The sequence below is a fragment of the Thalia democratica genome, chromosome 7 (genome assembly GCF_965202585.1).
Source record: "Thalia democratica chromosome 7, ktThaDemo2.hap1.1, whole genome shotgun sequence".
Lineage (NCBI taxonomy): Eukaryota > Metazoa > Chordata > Thaliacea > Salpida > Salpidae > Thalia > Thalia democratica.
The window spans coordinates 17622289-17643804 of NC_139171.1; the positions used below are offsets into that span (position 1 = coordinate 17622289).

The 21516-nt window shown below is 25.8% G+C and overlaps 1 protein-coding gene across 2 annotated transcripts in view; it reads right to left on the minus strand.

The window, feature by feature from the left end:
- Positions 1 to 1606: 1606 nt before the first annotated feature.
- Positions 1607 to 21516, minus strand: part of LOC145840971 (5'-3' exoribonuclease 1-like) — a 35928-nt gene continuing 16018 nt past the window's right edge. Inside the window, exons 20-37 of one of the 2 annotated variants that reach the window (XM_082948330.1) lie at positions 20057 to 20219; positions 19633 to 19746; positions 18375 to 18461; positions 17942 to 18039; positions 17267 to 17413; positions 16929 to 17039; positions 16133 to 16271; positions 13382 to 13500; positions 12742 to 12885; positions 12162 to 12288; positions 11889 to 11932; positions 10865 to 10928; positions 5397 to 5523; positions 5055 to 5146; positions 4129 to 4222; positions 3738 to 3831; positions 3284 to 3462; positions 1607 to 2107 (exon numbers count right to left, since the gene is read on the minus strand). In XM_082948330.1, coding sequence (XP_082804456.1) covers positions 1944 to 2107; positions 3284 to 3462; positions 3738 to 3831; positions 4129 to 4222; positions 5055 to 5146; positions 5397 to 5523; positions 10865 to 10928; positions 11889 to 11932; positions 12162 to 12288; positions 12742 to 12885; positions 13382 to 13500; positions 16133 to 16271; positions 16929 to 17039; positions 17267 to 17413; positions 17942 to 18039; positions 18375 to 18461; positions 19633 to 19746; positions 20057 to 20219 — 2107 coding nt within the window. In that variant the 3' untranslated portion in view covers positions 1607 to 1943. Of the gene's footprint in view, positions 2108 to 3283; positions 3463 to 3737; positions 3832 to 4128; positions 4226 to 5054; positions 5147 to 5396; positions 5524 to 10864; positions 10929 to 11888; positions 11933 to 12161; positions 12289 to 12741; positions 12886 to 13381; positions 13501 to 16132; positions 16272 to 16928; positions 17040 to 17266; positions 17414 to 17941; positions 18040 to 18374; positions 18462 to 19632; positions 19747 to 20056; positions 20220 to 21516 lie in introns of both variants that reach the window. The other variant, XM_082948329.1, reaches the window with a different exon arrangement.

The following is a 21516-nucleotide window of genomic DNA, read 5'->3' on the forward strand; positions in this document are numbered from 1 at the left end:
ATTACCTTGCGCTGTCTAAATTTCACTACAACAAGTAGTAAACAGTTGAGTTCTAGCAAGGGCAGTTCGAGCAGGGGCAACTCGAGCAAACGCAAATTGAGCAGGGAAAACTTGTGCAGGACCAGAACGATTTCAACTTGAAAAATATTAATTATATAATTTCAATTCGAAAACTTATTTTTCGCCTTAGGTTTTATTATAATTAATTTGATTTTTTTAAAGAGATATTTTGCTACATTGACAAACTGAAGAAGTTGTAATATAAAAAGGTCTTAAACTATGTCAAAATAAAATTATAAAGCTTGGGGATTTTTATTTATTTTCTGCAGACTCTAGTAAAACAAAAAATACCACGCAACGCCACTCTTTTGTAGCATCATAAACTGCCTTGTGTGCAGTTATTTCTCATAAATCAAAATACCATCTGTTTTTGAAGTTTTTACATAACTGCATACTTTAATATAAAACACAATTAGACTACAGCTAGTATAAACTGCCCTCTATTACGTCACTACGCGTCGTTTAGTTGATTCTTATATTTTGAAGGTTCGTAACTTTTTCGAGCTAGCTACGTCCCTAATTGTATTGATTTACTGATGTAAATTAATTATCATTTTAAGATGAGTTTATTTGTCAAATCTTTATTGTAAGTTTTTTTTTTTTTGAAATTTAAGATTATAACAGTTAAATTTTCTTCAGCTTTTATAATTCATGTAAGCATATGGTCTATGACTTGATGACCAAGAAGTATTTTTGTAAACCAAGTCCTTAGATTCAAACTTTTTGAGCATTTTCATCAAATTTAGTATACTAAAAAATTCTTAACTTCAAAGTATAAAAATTGAAACGAGTTCAATAAATCAATATAATAATAATTAAAAATTTTTAATCAAAAATTAAATTTGACTCATAAAATCTTAGTGTTAAAATCATAAAAATTATATATCATCAATTCTATTGAATCAAATAAACAAGTAAAACTGATGCTTATCAAGATTTATTCTAGCTTCAATTGTCTATAACAATAATTATTTTTACCAAAATACTTTAAAACAAATACTCAAAAACTAGCTAAGTTTTTTTACAACACAAAAATACTTCAACTGCTAGAGTAGGAATCACATGAAGAAAAACTTAATGAAATAATAAGTTCAGTAATATGTTTGAAATTTAAGTATTATTTTTTCGATAATAATAAAAAGAATCTTGAGACTTTAAACTCTTTTGTAAGCAAGTATCGAGTTAAAAAAATGCCTTTTTGAATTTGAAACTAAAAAACAAAGATGTCCTAGTCTAACTATACTTAGACAACATTAGTTTTTTTTTTGTGGCACCTTATCAACTTTTTTAAAATAAAATTTCTATACTTTTAAACAAATAACTTTTTCATGGTAAACAAGAAGCAATATACATATAAACTTTAAAATTATTGAAGGTTTCAAAATATACTTCTTATACATAGCGGAAAAACACCTGTTTAGCTCCCATAAAAGTTTCTTTGATGAAAGTTTCTTTATTCTTTAAACTCAATAAGGCCGATATAAATAAAATATATCATTGCAAATGTTTAAGTAACAAAAATATAAAAACACAAAAAAAATTTGATATATTTTATTTGTGCAAAACAAAAAAAGTTTTAACACTAGCTCTCTTGATTATTACATTTAAAAAATATATATTTTAAATATCTTGCAATATAACACATATTATCACCGAACTTTTATAATATATACTTAAAGATAAAACAACTTATATAAAATAACATTTTATATCCACATGTATTTAAATAAAAGGCTTTAAGCTTAATTTAAAACGTAAAATAAAAAAATATCAAGTTTATTAAGTTACTTTATATAAAATGTTTATATCTTATTAATGAGAGCAAAAAACAAACAATATAATACTAGATAGTAAATGGTTGTTAGGGATGTTACTGGTTGTCATTATTGGTTGTTAGGGACGTTGCTGGTCGGTGGTTGGTAAGTGACTTGGGGCTGATAGTTGGGCGGGGGTTGCTGATAAACAACTTGGTTGCTAGGCAAATAAACAACTTGTTGCTGATGGTAACCAACCTGGTTGCTATCGAACACAGCTGGGTACCTCATACCTGGCAAATTATTGCGATTAATTACAAAATTTAATTAATTAGGTGAAGAAATGTGTATTCATACCTAAGTAAGTTATTAAGATCAGACATATATCATTTAAACATAAATAAGATTTAGTTTTGGACAATAATCATACATTAGTGCGAAAATGCAAAATAAAAAAATAATATCATGTTTTAATTTAACATCTTCTCTTTAATAAATTTATTCTTTCAAGACTTAATTTTACAAACTAAGTTTTGATCAAAGACCTCGTCAGTGCTTAAATAAATCTAATTCAAATAGAATTTTTATTTGAATATTCTATTTGAATAAGATTTATATAAGCACTGACGAGGTCTTTGACCGAAACTTAGTTTGTAAAATTAAGTCTTGAAAGAATAAATTTATTATTTCTCCCCTAGTAGTTGAGATCTCTTTATTTGTTTTCTAAAAATCAAAACACATAATATCTTCTCTTAAATATTATTGCACATTAAGCGAAATATTGAGTTTTAGTAAGTCGTTATTTGCGCTAAAAGTTATGCAGATTTATAAATTATACAATTGGAAAAATTCAATAAAAATAAAACTTGTAAACGATATCTGTCAAACTTTAGTAGCTAGCATACGATATGCTGTAAAAGATAATAAATTTTCTTATCTTTACAGAAAATTTTATTGAACTAACTCCCAAAAACAAAGCGACGCAACAATTAAAAAAAAACTCTATTTAAGAGTGACACTGTTTTAAAATATTGTCAATAGTACAACAACCATACCTAGTTTTACTACAATTAATGTAATTTCAGTTAAAACATATGCTCAACTTCTTTAATGAAATGAACATTAACATAAAATTGATTAAAGTAGTGTTAGGCAAAATTTATAAACTTGCATCACATTTTAGCAAAAACAGAATTACACTTAGGTATAAAAAAAATTGTAAACTTTTAAGTCTAATTTCACGTACAATGCTTATGTGTAAAATATCGTGGTTTAACTCACAACATGTGTTTAAAATTGGAATATAGTAAATATATTTCAAAGATGTACTATGAAAATAAACTTTGTAAATAATAGCTTTACATGTATCATAATAGTAAAAATAAATGGAAAATTTTAAAAGTTTTTAGTTAAAGACAAAATAAAACTGCTACCTCAAAAAAAAGTCAAAATTTATTAAATTTACTTACTTTGAGTATTAGGGTCGTAGGTGGGTGGAGGTATAATTGTTGGAAGGTAACCCATCTGTTGGTAACCATTTTGCTGGTTGCCATGGTAATTAACATACTGGTTGCCATGGTAAGCAGGTATTGGTGGTTGCTGGTACGGATTGTACATTGGTGAGCCGCTTATGTGCATCTGACTCATTCTGAACATATATAGCATCAAATAAAATTGAGAAAAACAATTTAAAAACATTATTATTTTTACATAGAAATCAACAAGAAGGAAAAATTGATAAAAAATTGGATTGGAGAGACATTAATAGTTTAAAAAAAAACTGTTGTGTAACAGGAATATATAATCAATAAACAAGCTGCTGTGTTAGAGATACTTGATAAATATTAGTAACAAACTGTTGTGTTGGATGTATTTAAAATTTAATAAAAGTTGTGTTGGAAATATCTAATAAATAAAACAAACTGTTGAGTTGGAGGAATACTTGGAGGAGGAATATTGACTGGTATGTAATGTGGCGGAGGTGGTAAATGATGGGGATAGTACGCTGGCTGCATATCTGTTAAAATAAAAATTTTAATTGTAGTAGTTGTATGATTGACTTCATAGTTTAACAAAAAACAAAAAACAATTACTTATATGTTACTAAAAGAAAAAAAACATATCAAGCCTTAGTATTTTTAACAAAATCTAGCAAAGGCCGGCTGTATATCTGTTAAGTAAAAATAATCTATACAAAGTCTAATGGCAGTACTTCTGTAATTAATTAAAACACCTAAGAAAATAACCAAATTTTATTTCTATCAAATGTTAATATATACTAAAACTTTTTATTTTATTAAAAACTAATACAAACTTGGCGGGGGCTGATTGATATTTGGGTGCATAGCAACCATGTTAACTTGCGGTTGCTGGGGAGTCACATCACGTGGTAACGATTCGTTTACTTGCTGCTGTAAAAATGTTAAAAGTTATATTATTGCGTATATAAAACTAAACATGTAAGAACAATTTAGCAAACATAGAAAAAATGTTTGTGGAAAAGCAGTTTGTAAAAATATAACTTTATTGATAAATCTGTAGGGCGGCATCTTATTGAGCTGGTTATTAGCATTAGCAAATGTGATAATATATTTTACATTATTATTTTAAAATTTAGCTACATCCCAAATAAAAAGAAACCATCTGGTTTGAATAAAAACGTTAAAACTTTAGTTTGAACAACTCTATAGACTAATTGAATTAGTTGATCTAATAATTTAGCTATTAGAATGACAATATTATTATTTGTATTCTAGAAAAAATAAAGTTTATATTTTATAATTTGAACTCCCTTTAACCCTTCAATTAAAAAGTGTATGAGTACAATTTAATAAAAAAATCTTTAGAGAATAAGTTTTATTTTAAATAATAAACTCAAAAGTTTATTTTTCTGCGAAGTTACTCAAACAAAATTCCCTTAAGACTGTATATGAAGTATCAATTTGAAAATAGGTTAAAACAACGTTTTTCAAATAGAACTCAACCTATTTAAGCTTTAATAAAACACACCATAAATTTTTATGAAATCATTTGATAAAGTTACATAAACTAATAATTAAAAACATTTAGAGACTAAACTTTGATAAATTGAAACATTAGAGTGTGGACTTCAGTATATATACTTAAAAAAGAAAATCAGTGAAAAATTGTGGTAGAAATTAGGAAGAACAGCAATTGTATTAATATAAACACTTACAATGCATACAAACAAACACATTTTTAACACAAGCGAATACTAACTTGTGATTGGTTGTTTACTTCCGGTTGAGAAACACGTGACGATGGTGATGACGTCACGTTATTTTCCGTCGCGCTTCGTTGCGCTTTCGGTACTGTGATTAGTTGATTTTTATAACTTATACACTTTTTTTTAATAACCGTATATCTAAAACTTAAACATGTATTATGTAACACTTATATATATATAGTATGGAGTTAGTTAATAAACAAACCATATAAACTTTTTGTAGCGAAATTAAACAATTATTAAAACATACTCGAAAGAGTATTTATAATAAAGATATACTGTTTCTACATTGTAAAACTTTAATTAAAATCACTTGGGGTACTTCATTAACTAACTGAATTCAGGTATTATGTAATTATCAGGAAGCTTGGCATCCACCGATTTGGCGGGAAATTTCTCATTCTCCTTATTTCTCTGCTTCTCCTCTTCTATCAGAATCTCCTTCAACTTGTCTGCTGATTCCTGTTTAGGGGATTTCGTGTTACTAACATAAAATTTTAATTTAAATACTACACAATGTTTAAGGCCTTAAGAAGTAGAAAGTTAATCATTTTTTTACAACTTGATCTTAACATGTAGAGTTTCAACTGAGTTATATACAGATACAGTCGGCTACAGTCGGAGAGTACAATATGGGAGGAGATAAATAAAACTGCAAAAAATTAGTATAGATAGAAATCTATCTTCTACGTTTTTTTTTTTTATAACAAGTACCTCTATTTATAAGAAAAACTTCCTCAAAATATTTAGAAAAACTTGAATTAACGATTTTTTTTCAGTGTTAGAAATCTAATTTTTATGCCCAAAATAAGTTTTTTGTTTTATTCATTATTTAAAAATTCAAGTCAAAGGTCAAACAGTTCCTTAAAACTGATTTTTATAAATTTTGCAATATATTTGTTGAAGTTTAGAGGTTTTTAAAAAACGTAGGAGGAGATAAATGTTTAGTGATTCCTCTTTATTCGCCGTTTTAGTTATCTCCTCCGATAAGGAACCTATATTACTCTCTGACTTTAACTAAATATATCTTATAAGTAAGTTGGAATATTAAAATTTGTAAAAAGCAACTTATTACTTAGTTAAACTATGGCCTTAATTAAAATAGTAAACCATCAAGCGCAAATTTTTTTCATTATATGCCTGTGTGGTTCATTAATATTTCAGCGAAATCAGTTGATAACATCATTTGCATACAAAAGGTGAAACTACACTGCAGGGATTCGAGTTGACAGGTAAATATTAGAATATTTTTCAAACTTTAACCTAATAAAAATTAACTCATATAAACTGTGGTGTTTACAATCACAGTTAATATACTGCAGGCTTATCTCTAGGACTAAATTCAAAAAGCTACAGAGCTAAAATAATTTCGTGCTTAATTTTTAGCACTGAATTTTAATGGCATTATTAGCAGTTTTCTCATTATTTATTTAAAATCTGTTCAAAAAAAAAGTACCTTTATGTACCAGTCAATCTCAGTCCAGTATTTAACGTCGGCGTTAATGGACATCACTGTTATTTTGTGGCAGTGTTTACCAGAAGAAAGGTACAACTTGTACACAAACGGTAGCAGTAAGGTTACGAGCAGTATCAGGTTTATTTCTGTTTTGTTCACCTTTTGCTGGTTCAACAGCATTTCAAAAAATACTTTTTAAATAAGCTTATCTACAAAGCTGAAACATAACAAAAGGCGTTTTAAAGGCTGGTGCTAATATACAATTAAACTCATCATAATTCAATTTGCATTAAAAAGTAGCTTCAGAACACTTAATTGATTTAAAGTATTAAATATTATTATAATACAAATAAATTTCATTCATGTAAAGTTATTCGAGTTCAAATCAATTACTTAATAGGCTAAATTAAAAAGAGTTAAACAATATTCTCTTTTTAACATAACTATAAACAAAGTTATTGGAGTTCAAACTAATAATTATATATCTAAAGTATACAAAAATGTTTTAACTATATATTTTATTTAATAATTATCCTTTTAAATGGAACAGTTTTACATTAGGCAAGAGTTAAAACAAATTGGACTTAATGTTTAAATTTGTTTTTAATGGCTTAATGTTAAGCAAACTTTTTATTTTTATAGCTCACACTTGCAACTAGTGAACTTTAACACAGAAAAAGTTTAATCTCATTCAAGATACTGTAAAACTTTACTGTTTTTAAAACAAAAACTTTAGGTATGGCTTTTTTATCAGTAAACACAAAAAAAAACTATAAAACAACAGAATACAAACAAGCCTACACAGCAATAAAACATCTTTTTTGTTTTAAATACTAATTAAACACTTTTTTTATGGTTTAAATGTTATTCTCATAAATACCACCTTTGAATGCTGAACTTTAACGCAATAAAGTTAAGCTTCTTAACATTTTTATAATAATCAACATTTCAAATGCCTCATGGCTAATCTTATAATTGGAAAAAAATTATTGTTGAGAAAAAAAAACCTTAAAAAATTAAATGTTTCTCATTTCAAAAATCTGAACAAGTAAAAGCAATTAAAATTGTAATGAAGGTCACACTAGTACAAAAACATTGAATTCAAAACTTGTTCAAACTTAACTACTAGCTAAATGTAGCTTATAGTAGTGATTTGTTGCTTATAGTATAAATTTCTGCTGACAGCTAAAAATAGAAAAAAAGCTGTAAACACACATAATTGTGAAAACAAACATTTACTAATAAATGTGTTAAAAATAAATAATAAAATTGTAAAATAACTACTGAAAATAAGAAATATATACTACATATTGTGATTAGTAGTTTATTTATAATAACTATTCAATAACTTTCAAATACATTAAGTACAATTTTCAACTAATGAATCTTAAAAAGTTTAATTAAACTAAAAAATAAAATATAAATTAACTAAAATAATTCAAATCATAACAACTACTTGAAAAAGTTAAGCAAAACAAAAACTTAACTGATAAAATAAAATCAACTACCACTGAAAACAAAACAAAGTTGTTTTGCAAGTTATATTAGTAACCAATGAGTAGTGTAATTATTCATAACACTTATTAATCATACAGCCATGAAAACTTGCTTTTAACAGGTTTGCTTGGAATAAAAAAAAAGAAAACAAAAACTAAAATTCTAATCTAGTTATAAACTGTTAAATTTGATCAAAAGTGTTTTTAAAGTTTTGTAACCATCAAGGAAGGCGGCTATCTAGTTTCTGCATTGTTACGTATTAAAAATATAAAGTTGCAGAAAATATGAACTTGTTTAAACAAATAGTAAACCATCAATAATTAACTAAAACTAAAACAAATAAACACAAATAAGTTAATGAGCCGGCTTTAAAATAATATTGTTTGCTTAGAAAAAAAAAACTTTCTAAAGCTCAATATAAACTTTCATTATGAAATTTTCATTTATGATTTCTAAGCAGGAAACGCAAAAAAATAAGGAAGTAAAAACAAATATTAAAACAAAAAAAAAACAATAAAAAAATACTTTGTTGAGCGACTGTGTCAACTGACAAAGATAAAAATCACGCTGTCTCGAAAAAAAACAAGAAAGTTGAATATTTTTTCTCATGTGCGCTTGAACAAAGAAGCCTAACAGAATAAGTCACGCTTTAAAACTGAAAATAAAATATCTCAACTTTGAAACACAGCCCGCTTGTTGCATAATGAACAAACAACATAGTGTGTGTGTTTCGTCTGTCTTGTTTGAACTAACTTTCTCACAACCGACCGTTTACAACAAGCAGCCTACTTTCTCACTACTATTTGCAGGCTAAGAAGATAATTGTAGCTTTGCTCGCCCAAGCGGGAGTGACTTTTGTGTGCGAAATTTTTCTGCTCGATTTTACGACTGGCTGTAGGATGTACAAATAAGGAACAAGTTGTTGAAGTCTTGTAAGACGCAGTTCGCGGTTTTTTTTGTTGTATGTAATTTTTAAACTTTTTTAAAATAAAATGTTCTTGCCTATATTCGGTCTGCTTGTGTAAACTTCTAAATTAATACAAAAAATAGTACTTGAGTAAAAAAAAGTGGTTTGAAAACGTGAAAAAGCTCTTTGTTATAAAGATTACTGCTTTCGAAGAAAAAACTAAAATATAAAAGACACTATTTTTTTTTTGATAAATAGCGTACACAAAACTCATGTAAGCTTGAAGCTAAAAATATCTGAAGAAAAATAAACAGTAAAAATAAATATTTCTAAATAAAAAAACAAAACAAGTACTTCTCAAATATAAAACACAAACCTCTGTTTTAAAACTTTCAACAGATGGCCCTTCAGATAACTTTTTCTTCGTTTTACGACTTTTTAGTTCTTTGTTACTCTCGTATCTGATAAAACTAACTTTAAGTTTCATACTACGCTCATTAATAAAATTTAATAAAAAACCTGACTATAACTTGTTTGTATTAACTATATTTAAAACTAAATTCTTTTTAAAGTAACTGCAATTTCATAAAACTATAAAATTAATAATACTGCATACTTTATTAAAAAAATTACCTTGCTAAATAAGGCATAAACGTATGTATATTGAAAACAAAATAAACTACCACTAAAAAATATTATATTAAAAACATATTATTCATCATCAACCTAACAATCAACGTAGAATTGCTGAACTTTACTGACTTCTTATTGGCTGTCAACAGGTTGCCATGCAACAGATGCTTGTTGCTATGTGATGTCACAAACAAATCTGGTAGGTTTTTATGTGATGTCATAGACATATCACCATGGTAACCAGGTTGCAGCTGCACCCCGCAACTGGGAAGCAGAAAATTTTTCGAAGGTTTTTTACGCGGTTTTTTAGCTCTACTGCCTTCTAAAAGGTTAAAAAAATCAATAAGTGAAAACAAATATAAGTATATTATGTTTAACAAAAAACACTCAAATTTAATAAACAAACTAGACTACTGCCTTCTAATAATAAAAATTAGAAATCAAGAAAAAATAAAAACTTTAAAGTGTTTAAAAACAAAAATTAATTAATAAATTATGTATATATTCAAAACAAACATCTTTATAAAAACACTTTATGTTTAGTAAACAAACTATGATAATAAAAACAAAAATATATTTAAAACATTAGTAGCAATAAACATTATAATAATTACTTTTAGCAACAAATGTTTTTTCTGGCCGAATGCTGGCACACTCAACTACTGCGTCTTCTGAAATCTTAAAAAATAAATAAATATTTTTCAGTTAAACAAAAATATAATATTTTAAATAAATGTTTTGTAAACAATCTTTACTGACTCTGATCAAAATTTTAAACAAAAAAAAACTAATAACTGTCTCTTTTAACAAATAAACTTTCAGAAGTAACAAAAATATAATTAAAAAATAATAATTAAAAAATAATAATAATAGTAATTTATGTACACTTTGTTGAAGTCTAATTACTTTTTTAATTTGCATATTTTAAGTTCTTGAGAAAAAATACAAAATCTTGTTTGAAGTTATTTTTAAAAACAACTTTCGCTTGGTCATAAGTGTTTTGAGTAGTTTAAGTAGATTTTTACAAAATTTTCAATTTGTTTTATCTGTACGGGGATTAGTCTAAATTAATTACATTTCGAATATAAACAAAGATTATTAATTACGTTTCTTTACAATTTGTAACAAAAATAAGTAGATTTGAATACAAAACTAAGCCGTTTACAAAATTAGTTTCTCAAAAAACTGAATTTCAATAAAGTTTTATTGGAATTGCAAACATAGAAAACTGTAATTACAAAGGACTTTAATTTGCAACTAAATAAAATTGTATTAACAAACCAATATAATTTAATGATATTATAATAAACCTGAGAATCATTAGAAGTGGCAGAAACCTCCCTTCTCAATATCTTCGTTCTGTTCCTTACGCCTCTGTTTATTTATTTGTTATTTTCATTAATTATTTATTATATGTAAATATTTTACTTTTACAAGTCACTACTTGAGTAATTTCAAACTAGTCATGGAACAAAAACTTTATCAAGATAAAAGTATAAAAATTGTTATAAGATAACACAAGCAACCAACATGTGAGAATGATTAATTATGTAATGATATTTTCAGTGATTAAACTACTTCCTTGAACACAAATTTAGTATTTTATTTTGATACTTCAAACAGCGCACTTGCGTCAAACGTATTAAATCATTTCGGCGAAAACTAGTTTAAATATAAGACGGTGTAAAACTTAACACCGTATTTAAAATTTTGATTGTGCGAATTTTTGGTTATAATACTAAGAAATTTATTTGAGTTTTTTTCTTAGGTAACAAATTGCTAAATGGTCGTGCAATATGATAAACTGTAGGGCAAAAAAAAGTTTTGCTCATATTTGAAAAAACTAAAAAATGTTGGTAGGCATGTCACTAAAATACCTTGCAGAAAAAACCTAACAATTAAAGTGCCGATGAATTTTTTATGAGGTGTCTATTAAGTTGTTAAGTAGTAAAACAATCCCGTGCATGAACAAAAATATTTAATATAAAGTTTGAGCTTAAAAAAATATTCCATTTGCAATTGACTACGTTAAAATATTTACAGCTGGTTTATAGATTTACAATAATCATACAGTCTTGCATGAAGCTTTATTTTCAACTTGAATTTAACGATGAATGTGTTTGGTAAACTTTAACATACTGAAACGATAAAGTAGGTTTTAATTACCTTGCTATTTGCAAACTTTTTCATTACTGCAAAAGTCATTAAAAACTACGTAAGTAAGCTTCACTTAGTTTTAAATACTTTTTTTAATTCACTTTATCAGATTATAGGGTGTACAAAAGAATTACAGGCATTTTAATTTGTTTAACTAAACAAATTAAACTTTCATACCTTAAACTAGAAGTAGAACTGATGTTGTTTGAATTTGTAATGTTCTGTAAAAAAAATATTAAAATTACAGACGTAATATTAGTAATGTTTGTTAATAATTCAGTAGTAGGTACTAAGCATGTTTAGCTGTTAAAAATTAACTTAAATAAAATAAAAACATGATTTAAAACAAAATTATTTCAAAAAACAAGATGCTGATAACGGTTCAACTACTTTAAAAAAGTTAACAAAAATTCAGTTAAAAGGGAGTAAGTATTGATAAGTTTCACTAACATGCTGATAAGGTTTTACTTGTGCGGTGGGTTTGTTGTTCTGCATTTGCTGCATTCTGTTTCCGTATGACAAATTGATGATTGCGCATGCAGGTAATTTGTACCCCCTCCTCTCAGGACATCTGCCTCTGAATTAGTTTGTTTATTTATTATATATACTTTATTATATTTTATTATGTGAATAATTAATGCAGGTAATATGTTTATTAATTATATATACTTTATTATATGTTATTATGAATATATAATTCACAATCCTCTCCGGACATCTGCCTCTGAAATAATCGTTAGTAATAATTACTTGATTGTATATTTTTGAGACATTTTGTTAAACAGTAAACCTGATTGAATTTTATTGTGTGAACGGCTAATTCAAATTCTAGTTGATGATTGCTTTAAAAGTCAAAGATTTCTAAATCTTACCAAAAAATAAATGGAAAAAATTACAGTAGTTATAAAAATGTATACATTGAAAAGAATTAAATAAATCTTAATAACAAAGTTTTGACTTTAAACGAACCTTTTTTACTTAAAAAAACAATAACCTTGTTTAAACAAACAAGCAAACTCATGTTACAAACCCTAATGTGAGCCCGCCGAGGAACTCTTTATCAAACAGCACGTCCAGCATTTTTCTGTTCTCCGCGTTGCCTTGCTCGTGCACGCCTATTATGACTCCCCTCCAGTTGTAAGGAACCGTGTACCCGTCACGCACGTTCACCACTCTGTAATGTTTGTTATTAACAATTGAAATTTATACTTCGAGTGTTTCTTCAACTTTTATAGCTACGTAGAAGTATGTTAGCTTGTTGACACACAGAAACATGAGTTAGTTTAATACAGAAACAGTACTATTTAAATTTGTTATTATCAAAATAAATATATAAAATTATATCAAATATATAAAATAAATAAACATTAAATATCAACATACTAGGGCCAAAGTAAGCTTATAATTAAAAGTAAATTTATAACTCTGTATAAAAATATAATGAAATTTATTATAAATTCCTCAAAATTTAGTGTAAACAATGTTACTTTTATAAAGAAGTAGAACGTACCAGTAGAGATTTTCAGAGTAAACGACAACTGTAGCACAAACTAGCTTACAACTTAATAAACCAATATACTTTGTTCGCTAGTTTTTCATTTTTTTGCACGTCAACTTTTTATAATTAAGCAGTAAAACGTTGATGCATAAACACAACGTTTTTAAACAACCTGTCAAAAGTCTGGTGCCTGGCCCTCCTGTCCGGTACCATGGTTCCCTGGTTGTTGGTGGGCCGGTACAGCTTGTTCGGTTCGCAAGTCATCTTCAGTTCCTCCACCGGGTGTTCCGTCTGTTTTATAGAAAATATTGCATTATCGTTGTTTAAATTTTAATTAAAACTATTTTGTTGAAAAATTAATAAGTATAATAGTTCAATTTATATTTATTATTTTTTGTAGTTATTATGACTAAAAAAGTGATTATTACGACTATTTATGCTCAGTCTGTTAATATTTATGTCATCGGGTACAAAAAGTTTTTATCTAATTTTTTTTAGTGCTAATTATAATAACTTATATTCTTCTTAAATAAACAATTTCCAAAGGTCAAAGTACACTTCTTATTTTTCGGTTAAGTATGAAATGATCCTTATTATATACACATGATTATGAGTAAACTAAATATATCAAAAAAAAAACTTTTATTATCTATAAAGTCAGATACATTTAAAATAAATAACTCAGTAATTGATAAATAGTTTCGTAATTTATTACGACTATTTATGCTCAGTCTGTTAATATTTATATCATCGGGTACAAAAAGTTTTTATCTAATGTTTTAGTGCTAACTATAAAAACTTATATTCTTCTTAAATAAACAATTTCCAAAGGTCAAATTACACTTCTTATTTTTCGGTTAAGTATTAAATGATCTTCATTATATACACATAATTATGACTAAACTAAATATCTCGAAAAAAAGTATTTTATTATCTATAAAGTCAGATACATTTAAAATAAACAACTCAGTAATTGATATATAATTTCGTAATTTATTACAGAAAGCATCATGTGCTTAAACTGCCATATGTTTTTTGTTTTTTTCAAGGAATTAATTCTTTTAAAACAGTGTATGTTTAACAAGATTAATTTGTGCATTACCACAAAGTTCCGCGTATCCAAATTTCAGTAAATTAATACTATATTAAACTTTCAACTTAATTATAATTTATCAAAGATTTTTTTAAGCTTTATGAAAAATAAAAAGTAAAGTTTGTACTGGAACTACGATATAACGAATGCTTTGTGATACAAAGAATTCTGAATAAAATGCTACTTTTAATTGGATAGTTCAATTTAGCAGTTTTTCACAAAACACTTTACACAGTTAAATAACAAACTCGATGAAATATTTGACCTTTCGAAAAATACCACATATAGTGTTTAGCGTGACTATTTGGTATTAAAAATTTAAATTTATAAAGTTTAATACCTTCTTTTTCTGCTTTGATCATTTTGAAAATTTTATTTTTAGAAGCTTTATAGTACTTAAGTAGAAATACAGTAGATGGTAACAATTAAACTTCAAATAATATTAAATTGCTAAACCTATTTAAAAAAAAAATATTAAAAGGCAAGCTTTTTAAATACTAAAACAAAGCAACGATTTAATTGTAAATTATGTTTTTTTCTAAAAAATTTTGTTTTTTTTTTGTGAGGCAAGCAAGTTTATATTAGAGTTTTGATGCACCAGGTTTTTAAAACTTATTTTTTTCTTCATATATATTGTAAATATAGAAATAATAATAATATAAAAGTCAAACTATATTTGATTTACACATATTTTCTTTAGTAATGTTTGCAGAGTTAAAGACCTTTTAAAAAAGTATTACAACATTTAAAAGATTGCAATTGGAAAATATACTTTACTTTCAAGGCAAGTGGTTCATAACTAAAACTTAAAATATTTTTTTTATTTGTGTAGAAGTTTAGAGTCTTTATAAGGTTTATGATATATGAATGAAAAATTTACAAGGTTTTAAATATAAGTGAAAAAAAAATTAAATGATAAACTAATGTGAAATGTTGATGTCGTTGTTGCAAAATAAGAATAAAATTTAAAGACTTTGGAAAAGTTTTTTTATGTTTTTTTATATAAGTGATTTCTAAAGTTTAAATTTAATTCAAAAGTGTTTGAAAGCTTTTTAAGTCATGCCAAAAATTTTCTCAGTTTTTTAAGTTTTTTAGTTTTTTGAACTTCACGAGACTTTTAGATAGTTTAATTTTTATAAAAATAGTTATAATTTATTATTGATAGTGTAAGACATTGAGTTATGAAAATCATATGAATTATTCTGATCATATAAAGCTGTTGTTCAAAACTAATGACTTTATGACTGTACGAAAACGTTTATACAATTTTCAAAAAATCACGATTTTCACAAAAAACATGTTACATTTTGTACAACAACAAAACGCACGTTGTCTGAAAACTTTAGTTTCAACTTTAGACCCATTAAACTTTTTATGGCCTTAAAAAAACGTTTGTATAATCTTTAAAAATGCCTGATTGTCATACAACCCTTTTGCTATACATTAATATACTTAATACAACAACTGAAACTAACTTAGAAATGTTCATCAACAATTTGAAAGCGTAACACATACACCTTTTAAAACCTTTAGCTAAACAAAAATCCCGTTTTATTTCAAAACTCTTTCAATAGAAATTTAACATACATAACAAAATTGGAAATGTTCATCAATTATTTGAGTGCAAGCCTCAATATATTTAATTTACTTATTTATATGTTTTATATTACAAACTTGGAAATGTTCATCGATGATTTGAGTGCAGATGTGAATATACTTAATTTACTTATTTATATTTTTTTTATTACAAACTTGGAAATGTTCATCAATGATTTGAGTGCAGATGTGAATATATTTAATTTACTTATTTATATGTTTTATATAACCAACTTGGAAGTGTTCATCGATGATTTGAGTGCAAGCGTCAATGGCGGGTTGTTCCAACACACTGGAACTTTCGTGCACTTTGCTACCTCCGTAGCATGGCAAGGATTTCAAAAACTTCGCCAGTTCAGATAACCTTTCCTTGCTGTGTATTTAAAATAAAATATTAACCATAATACGTAAGTACTTTTGTTAAAAAAGATACATCACAATCATTTCTAATTTCTTATTATTTACTACAAAATGTTCTTCTCTGTACTACAAAACAAAAAAAATATTTTTGAGTTCTGATAAACTTTTTCTTGCTGTAAACTTGAATTATTGTACTTGGAATATTCAGCAAAGCTATACTAATTTTGTACGAATACTAAAAAATACATTTCAGAGAAAATATCTTTAGACATTAAGTTTTTTTTTTTTAAATTCTTTAAACTAATAAATTGTACTTCTTTCTTTGAATTCAAGCTGAGAACTCTAATTGTTACTCTTAGAAAAACCAAAAGCATTAAGGTCATGCTAATACTTAACAAAATATAAAACATTACATTTATAACATAAAAAACTTTTATTAACAAAAGTATTGTTTAAAACAGTACTATAGTAGAAAAAATATGCAAGCACATTAAATTTTATAGAATTTTTACTTGCAAATTAAACTTATCTTTACTGCAAATTAACTGTTTAAGTATTTGTTTTTATTAACTAGAATAATGCTGCATGACTCACCAAATTTTGTTTTTAATTTCTTTAATAACGAACTTATTTTTACACTAAAGAGTTCGAGTAAAATAAATAAACTAACACATTTTGTCCCTTGAACATTAAAGCAGCGTCTAAGTTATCAGAATTTTGCCTATTCGATCTGCGTTCCTTATCAAACACTGTTTTCAAATATGCAAACACCTCAGGAAATCTGAATAAAATTAATCAATTATGTAATATGCTTAAATTTTCATACCTTATATTTTTGATACTGTAAATAATAACTTTTATAAAACAAATCTACGTAACGAGTAAAGTTTTAATTAAAACAAAATTACTCAGGAGTTCCTTTCTAAATAATTCAAAACTGTAATTTATACTCTAAACAATTGTCGAATTAATTATAAAGATCAATGAAATTTAATAACACAAACAAACTTTTCAATGTAGAGTCTGAGGGGGTCGTTCAGCCTGGTGGAGAAGAACCAGTCCTTGTCCCTCTTCTTCGTGTATCCCGCCACACCGCACTTCTCCTTGTTGAACCTCAAACTCAGCCCGATGTTCCACTTCTGATTCGGTGTTGGACTGTTTTTAACATGTTAAAAATTAATAATTTATATGTTTATTTTTTAAATATAACTAAATTTGTATATGTTATTTACATAAAAAGGTTTACTTTTGAATTCGATTTCATTCAAAAGATGTGTAAAAATTAGTTTTCAGTAATGTTTAAATGTATTTGAGCACATTTTTTGTAAATTGGTGATAAAATTTGAGAAAACTATTATTAAATTAAGATTGATAGTATAAATTTGTAGTAGAAAATAATGGTTTTCTTTAAAAATTTAAAAATACTTAAGATAAAAAAAAAGCGTTTACTTAAAACTAATCATTAACTAATGATATTTAACTTGAAATGTTTTTACGGTCATTAAGTTTAACGACTTTACAAAAAACTAATTTGCATTTAAATACAATTTCTTCAACTAAATTAGCTGTATTATGTGTACAAACAAAAAATAAAATTAAAATATTTTAATTATAACCTTCATGCAAATTTTTTCAAGTATTTGTAGCTTAATAGTTTAATTTATTTAACAAAAAACAACTAACTAGTAGATGTATATAGATCCTGTAATTCTTGATAATAAGTAGCCAGAAATATTGTGAGGTTGGCAAAATTGCCATCCTTTCAAGTATTGTATGAAATCCTGTTAAAATACAAAAACATAAGCAAAAAGTTTACTATTTTACATAAAAAATTAAAAATGTAGCTATACTTATAGAAATAATTACTTTTTTTCTATTTAATAACTTTTCTTGAAAAATGTACTTTACACTAAACAATATCTACTTTAAGTAATACTGAACTTTAACAACTAATTGCATTACATTTTAAACGAATATATAAAACAAACATTTTTTTTGGTTATTTATATCACTACTTTAAACTGATATTAATTTTTTTAAACATATTAACAAACGTTTTTAATACTGGAAAATAGCATTTTTTATATTGATATTAATTACATTAAATGTAACAAACATTTTTATTGCTGGTAAGAGGTGTTAGGTCGGGTTCAGACAGAACATTGACAGATATGGAAACCTGGGACATTCCTGTTGATGTGACCTGTAGTATTGTCATTACAGTAAGAAATTTCAGTTGTAACAAAGTTTATATGCAATTATAAAAGTATATATCTTGTTTGAATATGCAAATGTAAGTTTTGAGAAGACAATTAAACTAATTAATGAGAAAGTTCAGTTATCATCAAGTTTATTAAATTCTTTCAACATAATTGGCGGAAATTCAAACTCAAGGCAAAAAGTTTACTTTTAGAACATTTTAAATGTAAGTTTTGAGAAAAATAAAGATAGTAAGGTTGAGAAAGTTCAAATACAGTTTCAATTACCTGATTTTTTAAATTTTATATTGTATAATTTATTGAAAATCAAAAAAAAATGTATCAAAGTATTTATTTTCAAACATAATAAGTAGGTCATACGTTGTAAGATACACTACATAATTAAAACATTTATTAAAAAAACAAAATTAAAATTTAAAGTGTTTTTAACTACTTTTGTTTTGTAAATCTACTTATTATATTTCTTATTGTTTAGTGTTTATTGTTTAAACATCATCAGTAGGTCATATGCTGTAAAATACATGAGTAATTTATTTTTTTTATTTAAAAAACAATGTTTATATTTTTCATTTGATGTTCTATTTCAATTTTCTTAAATTATTTTAAATTATTTTCTTATTGAATGGTAATTATTGTTTAAACATCATGAGTAGATCATTTGTAGTAAAACACAAAACATAATTAAAATATTTATACAAAAAACAACATAATTTTTAAATGAATTGTTTTCCATGTTTCTCTACATCGTTCAAAACCGATGAAGGTTAAAATGTAATTAATTCAATCATAGAAAAAACGTTACAATCTTGTTGTTAAAAACAAACTACTGTGTACACACTAGGTTGAAAATATTTGCACTTGTTACTTAAAACTGCTTAATAACGCCGTACAGCGGATAAACACAAATACTGTGTACACACAGAGTTGAAAATATTTGCACTTGTTACTTAAAAACTGCTTAGTAGCGCCATACAGCGGAAAAACACAAACTACTGTGTACATTCACAGTTGAAAATATTTGCACTTGGTTATTAAAAACTGCTCAGTAGCGCCATACAGCGAATAAACACAAACTACTGTGTACACACAAAGCTAAAATTATTTGCACAACAGAAAAGCTACTCGATAGCGCCATTTAGCGGATGAAAAACAAACTTTAGCGCTGCAGCCGTAGTGTGGTAGGCCTAGGTGGAACACATTGCTGTTTTTCGGATACAGTTCGCTGATGGACCTCATTTTCACGAACGTAGATTCCTTTACTAGTATGTCCTGTTATAAAGTTGTCACTAGTTATGTACACAAAAAATAATGGTTATTATTTTAACTTATTATTTGCTTTTTTACTGTTTATTTTATGAAAGTCTAAAACTAATTAACAATATTAAGTAGCCAAAAATAACAAAAAAACTTGAGTTTTTAATTAACTATTAAATTATTATTTCAATTAAAAAGACAATAATTTCCCTGATAGTATTAATTAATTAAAGCAAACATTAACAACTGTTTGCAGGGGGTGAGGTTAATAAATTAACACATATTTAAAAATTACTAAATAAAAATCAATTAAACAAAAACCAACATGAACAACGGTTTGTAGGGGGTAGGGTTGGTACCCTGATGCCCATTGTTTTTCCACGGTGATGTTGCCATAGTTACCGTGTATGTGTTTCTTACCAAGCATGTTTTGGGCGTACACCAAGTATCTCGTTTCACCAATGTCTATTCCTAGCCTCTTTAGGTTCCTGTGCAATATGTAATTTTGTCACAAATAGTTTATATATATAGTTTTGATTATTAATTATTTGATTAAGTTTATGTCTGTTTCGAGTCTCTTCGGGTTCTTGTTAGAATAATAAAATGTAAAAAAAAAAAATTTTATTCATAGTATTATACTTGATCAAAGATTATATGAATATAAAATAGTGTTTTTTTTTTAACTTGGAATGTTTACCAGACGACGGACTTACTTATTAGTGAGGTGTAAAAATAAAGAGTCGTTTAACAAGGGTACTGGACAATTTAAAAATTTTTATTTTTTAATAAACTATTAACCTTAATATTTTAGATATTAAATTTAAAGATAAAAAGTATACTGGTAAATTAAGTTGCACTTATTACCAACAGGCATAATATTCCTTAAGTCAGGGTCTAAATCTCTTTTTTTTTTCAAAAATTTTTTTAAATTTTACAAAATGTTTTAATAGAAAAAACCAAGTAATTTTTATATTTCTATTATGATAAAGGTTTGATTTTAAATTAGTTGAAAATTGATAGGTTTACTATATGAATTTAACTTGGGTTTTATTTTAAAGTGACACAAAAAAAATTCAATAGAATTAAAAATAAGTTTAATAATAAGTTAGAGCCTATGCTAGTATTAGTTATATACTACTACTAAACTATAAAACATAAAATGTTTATATAAAACTTTTAATACTAAAATGGTACTAAGCAAATTTTATTTTAGATACAAACACAGAGGAAGTATTTTATTTGGTGTTTAAAAACAAGTTTAACTTTTCTAAAAAGTAAAAAGTTATTTACCACTTTCAACTTAATTACCTATATGTGTAATGTTAGAACTTTGTATGATGCATTGGTGAGTAAACTGTTGTTAAGTTAGTTTTATTTAAATTACCAACAGCTAAAAAAAAATTAATGTATATTTAAAGTTAGTAAATGATACAAAATTTAAAGTTGCTTTCTAATAAAATAAATTTGTTTGTGTTCCTTTGTACGTATAACTTTTTTTTAGTTCGTTTTTTATCTGAAAATAAATTATATATTTACAATGAAAATTAATCAAAATCAGATTTTTTTTACAAAATTTTAAATTATAAATAATTTTAGTTCGCTATTTCTTTATAAAAAATAAAAGTCAAATATGTTGCAAAAAATAACAGAAAGTTAAATTTAACCACAAAACACAAACCAATATGCAAATTTATCAATTGTTTGACGAATAGATGAGCGTAGGTTTTACGCGTATACATAAAAAGTATTCAAAAACTTTCCAAACTTGCATTTTTTTATATAGAA